The sequence below is a fragment of the Ammospiza nelsoni genome, chromosome 7, assembly GCF_027579445.1.
Source record: "Ammospiza nelsoni isolate bAmmNel1 chromosome 7, bAmmNel1.pri, whole genome shotgun sequence".
Classification (NCBI taxonomy): domain Eukaryota; kingdom Metazoa; phylum Chordata; class Aves; order Passeriformes; family Passerellidae; genus Ammospiza; species Ammospiza nelsoni.
In genome coordinates, this window is record NC_080639.1 from 34,631,233 (window position 1) to 34,646,842 (window position 15,610).

The 15,610-nt window shown below is 40.5% G+C and overlaps 1 protein-coding gene across 1 annotated transcript in view; it reads right to left on the reverse strand.

The window, feature by feature from the left end:
- The window catches only part of LOC132075810 (von Willebrand factor D and EGF domain-containing protein-like), a 172,621-nt gene that overhangs the window by 15,849 nt on the left and 141,162 nt on the right, over positions 1-15,610 (reverse strand). Inside the window, exons 22-25 of the mRNA XM_059476517.1 lie at positions 12,173-12,268; positions 11,105-11,200; positions 8,743-8,838; positions 7,151-7,246 (exon numbers count right to left, since the gene is read on the reverse strand). Coding sequence (XP_059332500.1) covers positions 7,151-7,246; positions 8,743-8,838; positions 11,105-11,200; positions 12,173-12,268 — 384 coding nt within the window. The remainder of the gene's footprint in view (positions 1-7,150; positions 7,247-8,742; positions 8,839-11,104; positions 11,201-12,172; positions 12,269-15,610) is intronic.

Consider the following 15,610-nt stretch of genomic DNA (forward strand, 5'->3'; position numbering starts at 1 on the left):
AACTATACTAAAAGAATAGAAGAAAGGCTTTCATCAGAAGGCCGGCCAAGAAAGGAATGAAATGATAACAAAAGCTTGTGACTCTCAGAGAGTCCGAGCCAGCTGACTGTGATTGGCCATTAATTAGAAACAACCCCATGAAACCAATCACAGATGCACCTGTTGCATTCCACAGCAGCAGATAATTAATGTTTTTCTGTTTCCTCTGAGGCTTCTCAGCTTCTCAAGAGAAAAAATCCTGGCAAAGGGATTTTTCAGAAAATATCATGGCTACAGCAGGGAGTGAGTGGTAGGCAAGGCTCCTAAACCTCAGGGAAGCAGTGGGGAATGTCACTGCAATACAGGCAGGGGACTCCCCACTCCCCTTGGACTGAAATGTCTCTGTCTTGGTCTCATCATCTTCATTTTGCCTATTGTCAGGTGAAACTCTGGACATGCAATAGTGTGTTGGGATAGCTGTGGAATGCTTCAGCACTTTGCAGAATGAAACCACCATAAACAAAGCACGTGTAGGTGCATATTTAGATGTTTGGGGAATATTCTGCCAGGAACCGTGAGATTTAGAAACCATTAGTAAATCCTTTTTCTCATTTTAGTCTGATTGCAACACTATTAATTTGAAAAAGCCTATAGCTCTACTTTATTCTCAGCTTTGCAACTGTTAGTGTATAATTAATGTGGGGAATTGCAAAGTATACTCTCAGCACAGGTCATATTCCCAACTTGTTAGGGGCTTGAGTTTGGTAACATTTTCTCTTCATTGAAGAATGCTCTGTGTTTTATTAGGTCAGTGAACCATTCCAGCCTGCATATAAATTGCTCTGCTGAGCTGCTTCCTTGTCATGCCTGAATGAGAAGTGAAAGAGGGCTCATACACACAGCTTCTCCTCTGTTGATTGTTTTTGCAGCTCTGTGCTTGAGGATGACCTGCAATTCGGGCCATTTGGGCTCATTCTCCTTGCCCTGCTTGGTGCAGTTTGGTTCATCTTCATCTGTGTAAAAGAAAAGGGAGATTCAAGTCTCAAGACAAGGGGAGCAGCCACAGGGTGCAGTGCTCTGGTTGATAACCCAGCTGAAAAATGAGGATCTGGTCAGGAAGTTTGGGATAGGGCTGCTGCCTGCTCTGGCACTGCACCAATCTCTTCATCACCCTGTTATTATCTGCCCCAGAAATCAGCTTGAGCTCACATGGAAATCAGTGCTGGAGAGGACTGTCTTGCCTGTGTCTTTTTGTGGATAAACAGACAACATTAATCTCCATGACCATCTGTCCTCTGGGCTTTTCAAGTGATAGATCCATTGCTCCTTTTTTAAGAGACGTTTTAAAAATATTTTTATCAAAAAAATAGATCCCCAAAATTTTGTTTCTTAAATCAATTAGTGGGCAAAAAGCACTTTTTGTCACACAGAAACCCACTGCAAAGAGAGATGCAGTAATTCAGGAATCCCTTTTCTTTTGCTTTGAGCATGCTTTTACATACAGCAGGAGATCTGGCCCATTTCTTCAGTGCATTTAAGATATAGGTAAAGAATATTAAAATTTAGATATTCAACTCTAGTAAAATTCATGCTGTAGTCTGGGAATATTCTGCTTATAGAATGAATAAAAAATTTAATAACACTTTTGGGCTTGTTTAGGTAATATATTCAGTTCTTAACCAGATTTATTCTTGTTCCCCTCCTGAAAAATAAATTTAGACAGATGCATGTACTCAGACCTCCTATTAAAATAAATGCATCAGCTACATATATATGAAAAAAAATTACTTTTTAGGAAAGGCCAACTAATGGTTTTGTCACAAATCCTTACTAAGGGTGAGCAGTGAGGAGCAGTGCTCTGAGAGCACACCAAAAACCAGGTTGTGCCTGAGTCACTGTCTCCTGTTGGGAAGTCACAGCTCTCCCTGTTCCCCCCAGGCAGGATGCACGGATCATGTTTTGTTCAGCTGAAGAGGAAAGACAGCAGAAGCCTGATTTTTTTTTTGTTTGTTTGTTTGTTTTTTGGGGTTTTTTTGTTCATCTTCTGTTGTATTTCCTGCCCAGGGGAGGCAGATGACATCTAATATGAACCTATTCTGTTACATAGACTGGAAAATCAAGTAAAAACTGAGACCAGTGTTTCCTCTTCCAGTGTCTCCAGACTGGGCACCAACCAGGGGACAAGCCAGCCCACAAACCTTTGTACTTTTGTTGCTTTGAACAGGGGGTTACAGGTCTGTTTGCCATAAGCAGTTGCTCATTTCCTTCCAAACACCCAAATATGTTCAAGCATATTTGCTGTCCAGGAATCTTAGACAAACACTTGTTGCTTTTAAGCACATCCTTGCTGTATGAAAAGCAAGTTTGTTGTGAATGATTTCTCCATCCATTTGGATGAGATACGTGGTCTGTTCCCTGCTTGTTTGTGTGGGAGGGTTTGCTGGACCTTTGGCTTGCAAACTGGCTGGTTTTTGATAGCTGAAGTCAATCTGGCTACTCAGTGAAGACATTGCAGAGAATATATCACAGTGTCAAGATGACAACTCGGTGGGAGCCTGATTTGTTGAGCAGTAAAACTTCCTGCTTATGCAGCTGGCGAGGCAATAATGCACAGAAACATTACATGGGAAGGCTGGAATGTGGGATATCAGTGACTTTCACAATATGACATTGCCTAGCAAAAAGCTGCCTTTGAAACCCAGTGTTCACATTTCCAATTAGTTTGCCTCCAGCTCCCATGCAAGGGAAGTCCTCATGCTACCAGGAAGGGAAAAGAAAGGAGGAGGGAAGAGAAGCAAGCAGAGCTGGAGGAATGACTGTGAGTTATATTGCACACTGTGAATTGGCTATAAATCCTGGCTTGCAGGAATTACTGAAATGGAGAAATAGTTATCTCCTAACTCCGAGATCCAATCTGCAAAGCCCCAGTGTCAGTGGGATGATTTATGTGGTACAAACTCATCAGGATTGAGCCCAACACAATGAAACAGATGCACACAGGAGCTCGCTCTCAGTTTCACATGGGGAGCAAACCCCCTGTCTCTGGCTGTGTTGCCTGGCCATGAGGCAGTGCCAGAAGAGGGGCTGAGGTCAGGCTCCAGGGGTGCCTGGTGTGCTGGGAAAGGCAGCAGGAGGATGCTGTTCTCCCTGACCTCTGTTGCTGATGAGCTCCAGAGGGAGCTGTGGCTCTCCTTTTCTCGCTCAGAGATGCTCTCGCAGGGAGCAGACAGCAGAGGAAAGGATAAATGTGTGTCCCGTGAATCCCTCTTCCTCTTCCCTTCTCTTCATTCCAACCTTTCCTACGAAAATTCAGCTTTTATGGGATTTCATTTTTGAAGGTTGTTTGTAGAGCAGTCCTATGAAAATACACATAGTAAATAAAGGAAACCCACTGTGTTGTCTTTGCTTATAATTTTTGTAGGGATGCAGTAGACATCAGTCAGAACCCTGCTTTAAAGCCTCCTGAAAAGCACTGACATCCCAGGATTGTTAAATCTGTGTTTTTCAAAAGGGAATTCAAACCACTGCACAAACAGTTTTTCTCCAGCGCCCGAGCGTGTTTGCTGGATGCAAAGTTGATCCAGAAACATATTTTATTTTGAGGTGCTGCCAGCATTTGCGTCTTCCCTCTCAACAAGACTGATCACACTGGAAACAATCCTTCTCAAATGAGAATATGAGGCTGTAGATTGCTGATGCACAAACACACATTTCCCTGTCAGCTCTGCCATCCATGCCCGGGTGTGGGTGTCTGCTCTGCATAATCACCAGGCACTTACTGCAGCTGGCAGCCACTCACACCTCCCTGATTTACACTTTTTGGGGGTTTGGAGTGATGTTTATTTAGATGCAAAACAAAAACTTTCATGCTGAATGCCTTTCTTCACACACTCAGGAGGAAAAGGAGAACGAGCCTGAATAGAAAAGATGAGGTGCCACCACGGTGTCCTGCTCGTTTTTGGCTGTCATGCAGACAGTATTAGAATTTCCAAACTGTACAGAGATGAAAATACAATTCATAAGGCAGAAATTCCAAATTGTACAGGGATGAAACCAAAAATCATAAGGCAGAAATTCCAAACTGTACAGGGATAAAAATGAAAACCCTAAGCCGTGCTTCTATGTGTTTAAAATAAACCAATAGCCTGTTTGGGTTCAGTTCAAAAATAACCTCTTTGAGGGTTGTGTGGCTTTTAGTTTTTATTATCTCCTTCAATTGAGAACCTGAAACTGCCAGAATTAAGTAGAAGCTTTTTTTTTTTTTTTTCTCTGTCCCTGCAGGTGAGATATTAAGAAGGAAAGAGAAACGTCTAAAAGCAGTGGAAACAATATCAATGTATCAAACACTGACAACATTGAATTAACTGCCAATTTATCTGCCTTAGTATTAAGTTTACTCACTCTATCTTGATAGGTTTTATTAGTCAGGTAATAATCCACCCCAAATTTCTAAGATTATAGACTGAGTATATATAAGTACATAATAAAGCTGTTTTGCTGTCAGAAGTGTTTGAAACTGTACTTGATGTGTAAAAGTACATAAAAACACAGCAATTTCATATTCAGAGTGAAAAGAACAATTAAAATAATGATAAAATCCTTCAAAAGGTTTTTTTTTTTTTTTCCTCAGAATTGTCACATTCATCATTGCGGCTAAGCCACCTGTACGTTTCTCAGGTGAGATCACCTGGAAGCAACAGGGGACACCACTGAGCTGTGATTTGGGCCACAGGTTCGCCTTTAGCAGCCTCTCTGACATTGTCCTGCTGATTTGGAAAAGGGAGATAATGCAGTGTTAAACTTCCAGTAAACTTCACAACTGATCACAGCTTTGCTATCATGATATGTGCATTTTTTCCCCTCACACTTTGTGTGGATTTTACAACTCTGCAAGCTGAAATGTCCTGTGAAATTCAGGGCTCAGCTACCTTGCATGGAGTCCTTCAAACTTGACAGAAAAGATGTTTAAATCCAGAAAAAAAACCCTCTGTAAAGCAGAAATGTACTGGCTTTTCCTGATTCCTTCTTGCCATACCCTTCCCAGGAAGGCCAGCAGAAGCCCTGCACAAAAATTCCCAGCTGGATTTCTGAGCACTCAGGCACACAGCCCATGGGGCTGCCTCACCTCTGCAGTCAGCTGCCCCAGGTGGCCTCAGGATTATCAAAATTAACCTGATTGATGTATAAATACCGATATGTTTACTGCTAGTGACACTGCAGAATGAGCAGCATGATACTCAGCTCTATTTGGAATTTCAAATGGATATTATGGTAGATTTTACAAGTAGTTTTTAATATACTTTTTACATGTTTTATTTAAGAAAAAGAGTGAATTCTTCATGCTAGGGACTTATTCTCTACTTTTTCATTTGTCTGTGTATAGTTAGGAACATGTACCTGTGTTCACACTTCAGCCTTTAAGTGTATGCCACATATTCTATCTAATCCTCCAATCTAGTCCATACCTGATGAAAAATGACACGAAATCATGCCTGAAAAGGGGGTGAGATGTGTTTATGGGACAGAGAGCAGCCCCCCACTGCTGGGAGCACTGGTTTTCTGCATTTTGTGGGGAGGAAAGTTGGCAAAGGTCAGCTGAGACTGATTTCTGCTGTGCCCTGTGGGCTTCTGCTCCAAGGGAGCTGCAAAATCTGGAACCTCTGACAGAGGAGGTTGTTCTAGAGAAGTTATTCTAGAGGTTATTGCTAGAGAAGTTATTCTATATAACAATAAGAAGACATACAGCTCTAAGAGAAACTGCTTGTTACAAAATCTTGATAATTAACTGCTTCTTTTGATGGATCTTTATACTTGTCCCATGTCCTCTTGATTTTAGGCAAGAAAAAAGAAACATTGCTCAACATTTTTCACCAATTAGCAGTCAGTGGCCAGTAAGAATCAGCAAAAAGTAATGTTTTCTTTCCACTTAATTATGTTGCTCTTCATTCATCACATTCACAGGCCCTTTATTTGAGTTGTTATAACACTAGACTAAATAAACCAGACTAAATAGCAGTTATTGAAGTAGAATGAAGGCTTGGATCAGACAGAACAAAATTGTTTTCATCATCTCAAAAAAAAATATTTTTGCAAAAGCTTATAGCAAGACGGACAACAAAACCTCAGAAACTTTTGGAAAGTGGAGAGGAACCTGCTGTGAGTTGGTGGAGTTTGGAGGAGCGCTTTGCTGGGCTGCAATCATCATCAGCACGCTTCCCTTTGATCTGCCTGGAGATGTGGCAGGGTGTTTAGAGCTGGAAACAGCACTTCTCTAATGTTCCCTAACCTCAAAAACAGGATGCCAAACATAAGGTTTTTTTCCTCCTTTTTTCTCCCTCCAGCACATTCCTGCCAGAACAGACTATTCAGTCGTGCACTGTGCGTCTCGACCCTCTCTGCTGAAGGAGGGGAGAGCTGCAGCGTGGGGAATCAGAGGGCTTTTGTTGCTGCAGGGAATTTTTTACTGTTTTTTTTTTTCCTTTTTCCCTCTGTGTGTGAGAGACATAAAATGCTCTGGAAATGTACAGATTCTTCCTGCCAAGAATGGTTGTTTTCACAGCTCCCCTCTTGCCAATTTCAAACTGATTAAGAAATAATAAAGGAAAAAAAAAAAAAAGTTTTCGCATACATATCCTAAACCCCCTGGCTGACAGATATTGTTGAGCAATTGAGTCTGTAAAAGTGCCAAAATAACCTATTTCCCCAGAAGAATCGAAGAATCAAATATTAATGCTGATGATAATGTGAAAAAAGGGAGTTTTCAGTGACAAGAACAAATTCAAGGATAAAGGGCTGTTAACCAATTACCTTAATTAAGCTGGAACTATGACTTTCTAATATTTTTAAGGATCTTAGTCAGGTTCTTGGCCTTCGGCCCTGATTTTTTCCCCCAAAAAAGTCTTTCATGCAAAATAATTAATTAATCTCCGAATATGAATGTTCCTCACTTTGAATGCATGAAATATTTAGAGAGGATTCCAGCAAAATGTTCTCCGCCCTACTTTGACTTGACTTACTCTAATTAACAAGTTGGTTTTGGCTATATTATGGGCTCTGATGGAAATACAGGTGATCACAGCACAAATACAGGCTGAATGTTCTGTGGAACAGGCACAAAAGGGAGAAAAGGTGTTTAGGAGTCAGAGAACTGAAAGGGAAATGTGTGACTCACTTTTCTGGCACCTCCTTCCAGTGTAGCCCTGGGCACAGGAGCAGACATTGGTCCGGACACAGCGGCCACCATTCTTACAGGGGGGGATGCAAACAGCTGGGGAGAGGAAAGGAAATGTTCTGAGCACCAAACTCACCTGGGGATCAGCCCTGTCACAGCACAGGCTCCTCATTTGGGTGCCTCTGGTGGGAGAGCAGCTCACAGAGGTGTTTTTTGGGATGGTGTCTCCCCAAAGGGTGATTTGGGCAGTTGCCTGGGTGGAGACCCTGACTCTGTGTTTGTGGCACAAATGCGGGACGTGATTCCCAGTACCTGAGGGTCTCTTAGATATTTAAGTGGTCAGAGTATTCCCAGTGGTGTCAGATTTTTAAGTCTCTGTCACAGGGCTCCTCAAGGGCTTCTCCCCATGAAATACAGATCAGTGTTGGACATTTGCTAACTTGGCCTTGGTGCTGTTTCTCCTCCCTTTCTCAAAGAAGCAGAAGGAAGGGCATTGTTTTCCTTCAGCATCCATCCATTATATCCTGCCATCAATTTCAGATCCCATGAATGTGGATATTTATTTTCAAATTTTAGCTCTGTCTAAACCACAACACTTGAGAGCAAAAATTTCAAATCACCTAGATGTTGAAAATCACCTTTTGTGTTCAAGAGCAAGATCATTGAGTTACAGCCTATAATTTTCACTCTCCCCTTCACCCCCAATATCATTAAAAAAAAGTTTCCAGCAAGCTCCATTTGCAATTAGGATTTTCTGTGTGAGTCATTCACTTGCAAAAATATACATCAGGACCACATGAATCTAGGAATATGGGAAACAAAAGAGAGTAAGAGCAAAGAACTTAAATGTTGAAGTAGTTTTGATAATAAGGGTGCATTTATATTCCCAGATTCAGGAGTTACTAGATCCATATTAAAAAAGAGAATTCTTCAATCCATATTGAAAAAAAGAGCACAGGGGTGGTCCAGCTGCTTGGGCCCTAAGTTCTCTTCCTTGTATGAGATACTGGGTCATTAAAGGATTAATTAATTTGCCTTCTGCAGCAGAGAGTGAGTGAGAAGCCCAGGACACTGTCAGCCTCAGTTTAGAGTTGGGACAGGGATTCAAAATCAGCTCCTGCTCCATCAGAGCAATATTGGATCACATTTTTAGTGATGTGATGAAGTCCTACAGAAGTTTCCCACCCACAGCACTTTAGGGTGGTCAAGTAGGTGACATTGTGAGCCCCATTTGAAGGTAAATTATCACCTGGCTCTGAAACCAGTATAGTACACACCGCAGGGTACCAAAATGAACAAAGCACTGCCATGCTTTCTCATTTAATTGAATACTTGCTAATTAATGATATCACTGTTTTAGAGTAATTACTTAGTTACTATTAATGGCATCACCAATAAGTTCTTACTTCTTCCCAATACCATCAGGAACAATAAAAAGTGGATTTATAGCAGACTATAACAACAAGGGAGTATAAGTAGATATGACAAGGAGAGTCTCTGGATATATTTCATGTGGGGGTAGGTAATGTTATGGGTATATTTCTATTTAGAGCCTGGGCCCTTTATCAAGATGATAAATGAAATTTTCTTACCTCTCTGGCACTGTGGCCCATAGAAACCAGAAGGACAGGAGCACGTGTTTGGCCGTACACAGACTCCTCCATTCAGGCACACAGGATTGCACACAGCTGGGTGGGAACACAAGATAACTTCATGAATCTCTGATAATGCTGGACTTTTCAGAGCAGGCACTTTCACTGCTTCACTTGCCATTAAAGTGAATATTTCTAGTGAAAAGTTTAATGCAACCCTTGCAGATCAGTTGTGCTGCAGCACTTATTCATGGTCGACACAGTGGGAGCATTTCAGAGGTGTTTTAGCATAGCTTGGGAGATGAAATAGCCTATAATTTAATGTAATAATTTAATTTATTTCGGATGTATTCTTTTATTCGCACAGTTCATTTATTTCCATTCCAGTATTCTCACCAAGCATGATCCCAAGGCAGTAAATGTAGTCAAATAAAATACACCCTGGATAACCTGGAGATGAGATATTAATTGTTTGCTGCTTTGTCTGCGTTCAGCAGAGCATTGTGGCATTTCCATGGACTTGAATAGGTGTGCACCAAAAAATCTGTTTGTTCTGCCTCATTTAAATGCCAGTTCCCACAACACATTGGCTCATTCATCACCAACAAAGCCACTGGCTGAGCTCCCTTTGCCTCTTTATGTATCTGTTATTACTCTAGATGATACAACAGGCATTGGGAATTAAAAGCTGTCTTGCATATTTCTATGTGGCAAGTACCAGACTGTTAAAAACAAAACCATTAGAATTTCAAATTGATTTAGATGGGAACTCAGTATGTGAAGAATAAGGAATCTGATAAAGTTTTCATTGTAAAGCAGAGTGACACTTCAAACCAGCCTTTTTCTTTCTGTTCCCTTTGTCTTTCAGTATCTTACAGGATAGCCTATAGAAAATATAAATGCATTTAAGCTTAAATAAATTAGGGGTCACTAAAATGTTTCAGATGAACTAAAGAAGAAATAAAATGTCAATTTGGAAAGAGAAAAAAAAAGTGAAATTGTAGTCTAGATGAGGGGTTTTTCTGACAAAGGAACGGTAACTTATGGAGTCAAAATGGATTTAATTCATTGCTTAAGAGGAATTTGGTTTAGTCATGTCATTGTCCTGGTTACTTCATAGGTGTCCATAATCATGTCAGTCTGTCAGTGTTTATATTTCCAGGATGAAGTCCTCTTTTTTAAATTTTTTTTTTTAAATTTTATACCTGTATTCTTCCTGAAATTCCTTTTATAACACTTGAGGTGGGAAACCCCAGCAGTGCCCACAAAATATTCTGTGCAGTGCACTCAAGACCGTGCCAGAGAGGGGAGTCTGGCAGCCTTTCACCAAAGCTGTCAGAAGACAAAAAATCCTGCTGCTGTTATTCTGGTCTGGAAGTTGATGCTACTGTTGCTTGTTGTCTGCCCTTCTCTTGGAACAATTCTGTTTAAAGCCACCCCAAAATAAAATTGCAGAACTCCTTGAGAAGAAAAAGAAGAGCTAGTGGGAACCAGAACAGCAGTGACAATCCCAGTCATTTCCTGTGGATCACAGCTGGGCTAATTGATGTTCCCTCAGTAGGGCTGTCATTTTAACACTTACAGGAAGAGCAATCTCCAGGAGATGGAGGTTAAAATGACATCTCTCACCTTCCAGGAAAGGTAACGCAGGCTGAAGGTGTCTCAGCCATTTAATATTCACCGAGGCAGAGGCAGACTGCCTCTGGAGCCTTCAGGTCTGGCACTGATTCAGGGAGTTCTCATCTTTAATATTTCACTATTTTGCATGCCTTGTCCCAGGTGAGTGCTGCAGTTTCTGTGCCTTTGGAGAAAATCCACCCCAGCTTTTAGGACTTTGATCCTGAGAGGGGGCTCTGAGCTGTGTCTGTTTAAAACTTTGAGAAATAAGTCTCTAATTCCAGTCCACAGCTTGTCATTTTGGGTGGAGGTGGCTTTTTCCTGAGCTGCCCCCCTCGTGTGGATGCTTTCTGTAGGTGCTCTGTGAGTGAGAGATGCAGGCAGGAGGAGCAGTGTGAATTCTGGCAGCACAGCGTGATAAGATTCCGTGCTCCAGAATCACACAAGTTAAAAAGCTGCAAAAAGATTCTGTTTGTAAGTTCCCTGAGATTTAAGTAAGCATTTAAACTCAGGAATACTTACATAAACATCTAAACTTACGAACAGTTATGTAAACTCAAGCTTTTCTGAAGTTTTGCCCTGTACTTGGTCTCCTCTTCTTAAGATTTCATTCTTACTTGGTCTCCTCTTTTTTAGGCTTTAATTCTTTAAGCAGCAATTCCCAGTCTGGGCACCGAGCTGTGGGGAAATGTCAGGGATTTTTTGGCACTTTTGGGCAGAGGATGAGGCCCTGCCAAGCACTCACCTGTGTCACAGGAGGGGCTGCTCCAGCCCTGCCTGCACTGGCACTCGTCTGGTGACACACACACCCCCCCGTTGTGACAGTGCCTGCTGCACACCGCTGCAAAACACACCAAAAAGCAAAATATCTCATCACCAACTCCACTGCACATCCTAAAGCTGCCCTATTACAGCCAATAACTGATAGTGTTAGTCCTGGAGATAAACTAAAGGTTTCCTTGATTTGCTTTCTCCCTTTCCTTGATTTGCTTTCTCTATGAGAAAAGATTTTGAAAAATCTTTTGAAAATATTTAAAAAAAATATAATTTTGAAAAATCAAAATATCTCATCACCAACACCTCAGCAGATCCTAAATCTGCCCTATTACAGCCAATAACTGATAGTATTAGTCCTGGAGATAAACTAAAGTTTTCCTTGATTTGCTTTCTCCCTTTCCTTGATTTGCTTTCTCTATGAGAAGCCACACAACTAAAATCCTTTGCTTTTTAAGTATTCCAGCTACTCGGTTTCATAGATAAAATTATATTCCTCTCAAGGGCAGCCTGATATTTAAATAAGCAAGGAGGTCTGTAATGATGGAAGTGCATGTGTTTTGCTGATAGAGAAGGGTTTGAAGGCTGATTTTCGGATAATTTCTGCATTGAATCTCTTTTTAAACTTGTATTGCAGAGTAGCATTACTCCTAATAGGTATGGTTGCTCTTTTGTGTTCTCAAAATTAGCATTACTGCGTTCACTCACAATCTTAAATTTCCTAAATATTACTATAAATAACATGCACTTTTTTTTCTTCCTTTTTTGTTTGTTTTTCCAGAAGCAATTTTATGTAGAAAATGTTGATTTAGATGTGCATATTTTTACATAATACAGCAATGCTTCTGGTAAATATATGCTCTGAAATAGCTACTGTATTACTTGAATCCTTTGTATTCAAGAAACATTTTAAGGGAAAATATAGGGGGAAAAAAAGAAAAGAAGGTTTTTTGGTGGTTTTCTTTTTTTTTTTTTTCTCTTGTAATTTTCTGCTAATTGAAACATGTGATGAGGAAAGCCTGAGTGAGTTCATACATACCTGTTTCACACCGAGGCCCTACGAATCCATAAGCACAAGAACAGGTGTTGTGAGGCAGGCAAGTTCCTCCATGCTCACACGGGGGCTCACACTGAGCTGCAAGAGGGAAAAAACACAGTTCAAACATGAAATTCTCTGTGGTTGTGAGCACTGCACAGGTTACTCCTTTCCCCATCCCATTTTATTAATCCAGTGAGTCATTTGACTGAGGAAAACACTGCAGGACAGCAGCAGCTATCCCATTAGCGGCACAGCACTAATGAGCAGCTGTATGGAGTCTGCAAGGGAATGGTTTCAACATAATCATGTTTAATTTATGAGCAGGCACGTTTTTAAGGACATGTTTGGAAGGCTAGTGATGGATGAAGTCACAACTCAAGACCTTGCCCATCCCTCTCTAGAAATTTGCCTTGTGGATGGTCAGTAAGCCTTAACAGGTGTCAGAACTCACAATAAGGCAGAGATTGTTTCTTCCTCATAGAAAAGACTTGTGAGTGGATTTGTCAGCAAAATGGCAAACATTTAAGCAAAAAAAGCTAATATTTAAGGAACAGCATGAGCTCTGCAGACAAAGCAGCAAGTTAGGTAAAGATTTCTTGACTTATTGTAATTCTGTGAAATGAAGAGGATGAGTATGGAAAGGATGAGTGTGAAAAGCCTGAAACAGGCTATTTGCTGAAGGCATGCTTGTTTTTCAAATGTTGATAATTTTGAATCTAAAAACTTTATTGTACAGGGAGCCTGGAGATTTTGGACCCTTAAATCTAAGATCTAAGGCAGGTACCTGAGAATTCTTTTGTAACCCTCTAATAAGAGGTAATTGCATATGGCAAACTCAAAAGAGGAGGAGGAAGATCACAGAAGGGACAGAATGATCAGTGAAGGGACAAAATCATCACAGAAGGGACAGGATGATTACTAAGACTCAAAGGAGAAACTCTGTGGCAGAAGCAGAGCAAGAAATGTGTTCCAGAGGCACCTCATGCTATTGGAAAAAGAAAAAAAGGGCACCTCACATAACAGAATGAAAAATGTCTTCCCTTGTGTGTGGGAAGTGAATACAGTGAAAAATGTTGTACTTTGGCTCACTTCACTGGCAGAGCTTTGTCTTTTATGAAGGATATGAGGCTAAGCAAGGTTATTCCAAGGAAAAAGCAAAATGAAGCTAACAAGACCTGAAACAAAGCATCTTTCATTTTAAGTATTGTTACGAGGGAAGAGAACCTTAATGCACCACATTTTGTTCCTAAAGCTGGAAAATGGGCTATGGAAATGGAAAGCTAAATGAAGGACTAATTCTTGGGGAGCCACATAATTTAAATGCAGTTATTGTGTTAAAGACCTCATCACCCCTTGTGATTGTCACCAGGCCATGGAATATGAACTTTGCCATCCAAAAAAAATAATGAAAGCCCTCACACATTTTCTAATTGTATTAAAAAAGACAAACTCCAAGAAGGTGCTGTTTAATAAGCCACTTTGACACAAATAGCATTGAAGAAATGTTTTTGGTATTTAATGATGAAATTTTCAATGCTGCGTTATGTAACTTTAGGATTTGACCTTCCTGAAAATAGGAGACTTACAAGTGTATTTTAGATCCATACCGTATATGCTGAGAATGTCATTAAGCTAAATTTAGTTTTGATTAGATAAGGTTGAGACATTTGCAAATCAACAGGAGCTTAGCTGAAATTCCAAGTATATATCTGTGGGGGAAAAAAATAAAAAAAGAAGGGATAAACCCAAATCATCTTTGTCTGGACAACTAAACAGATTTAGATAAGGTGTTAGGAAGAAATTATCAGCTGTGAAGATGACGAGGCATTGGCACAGGTTGCCCAGAGAAGCTGTGGCTGCTCCATCCTTGGAAGTGTCCGAAAACCAGCTCGGATGGGGCTTGGAGCAACCTGGGATTGTGATTTCTTTGTCCCCCTTTGTAAAGGGGGTACAAAACCTGGGGAAAAAAATATACCACTCTTTGAAAAGTACATGAAATGTGATTGCCTTTCCTGCAGGATGATGGTTGCATAAAGGCTCCAGGTGCCTCAGAGCTGTGCCAAGCACAGTGACATTCAAGCGTTTTACGCTTTATTTCAGCCTGGTTTGTGTAGAACTTAGAGCAAGTGTGTCCGTGTGAATAGAGCACTTCCCATCTGGCCTTTGCACATCCTGAGATGCATCTGAACTGTCAGAAAGGAACATGGTATTTTGGATATTAAAACATTTAGCTCTTATGGTGACATTTAATAGTATAATGTTTAAAACTCTTCTATTACTGGTGAAAAGCAAGAGATAAAAACTGAACACTGGCTCCTCTGCGAGAGTAAGAGTAATATTCACTTAAAAGACATTTCCCACTGTAATAGAAATATACTGCTTATGTCAAATTATTTTCCCAAACTTCTATCTTTCATCTTCTGAAATGAATACTTTTTTTCCATGAGCATTTGCTAAATTGTAGGAAGGTATTGCAGAGTTTTTATACTAAGCAGTTTTGGATAGGGAAAAATAGCAGCAAAGAGGAAAACACTGCTGCAAATGGTCAATCTTGCTGTCAAGTGTACGCATGTTTATGTTTACAATTTAAAATCTGGAGGTGAAAATGGAGAAGTGCATTATTGTTTCCTTTGAAAAGGCTTTTTGGGAAATATCCCCAAACTTCTATTTTCCATTAAAATGAGATCATACAGTTTTTATAAGTTTCTCTGCAATAACTTCAGGGGCACTCAGGAATACCAGATGCTGTGTTTTTTCCCTCATTTTCCATAGCCTAATCAGCAAATGTCTTCCAGGATGGAGTTATTGCTTGGCATCTCCACAGTGAGTAACTCCCTGTGCCATCCCCACGTGAGGCCCTGGATTTGTGCAAATACAGCCAAGCTTGGAGCTGTGAGAGCTTTGCCTGCTCAGAAATTTGCACCAAAGTCAGATCAGGACAGACTTTGCTGAAGTCTACCTTGTTTCATTGTACATTATTTATTTCCTTTCAAAGATACATTAACCTAACTTCCTAAATGTGCAGATGAAGTTTTAATGTGTTCAGCACAAGGGCAAGGTGAAAAAAGGGAAAGGAAAGTTCCTCAGCTGTTGTTTTTTCTTTTGGAAAGCTGTGGAGTGAAGCGTTTCTTTTGCATGTAAGATGCACAGATAAATGAAATGAAGCATAGGATTAAAGCATGTGTTACTGCAATTAAATTAATTCATTGCATATTTAAATAGTCCAGCAGTCTGGAGCCCAGTTGTGAGGGGAATGTGCATCACAGCAACTGGAATATTAACAAGAGAAACTTGACTGAATAAATTGGGAATACCAATGCAGGCACCAGCGCTGGCTAGGTTGTACCAATGCATTTTGCTTTGTGAAATGTCAGCTGAGTGCTCCTCTGCAGCCAAAAAATCCCAAATAAAGTGGTAGGAAAGGAGCAGAGATTCAGA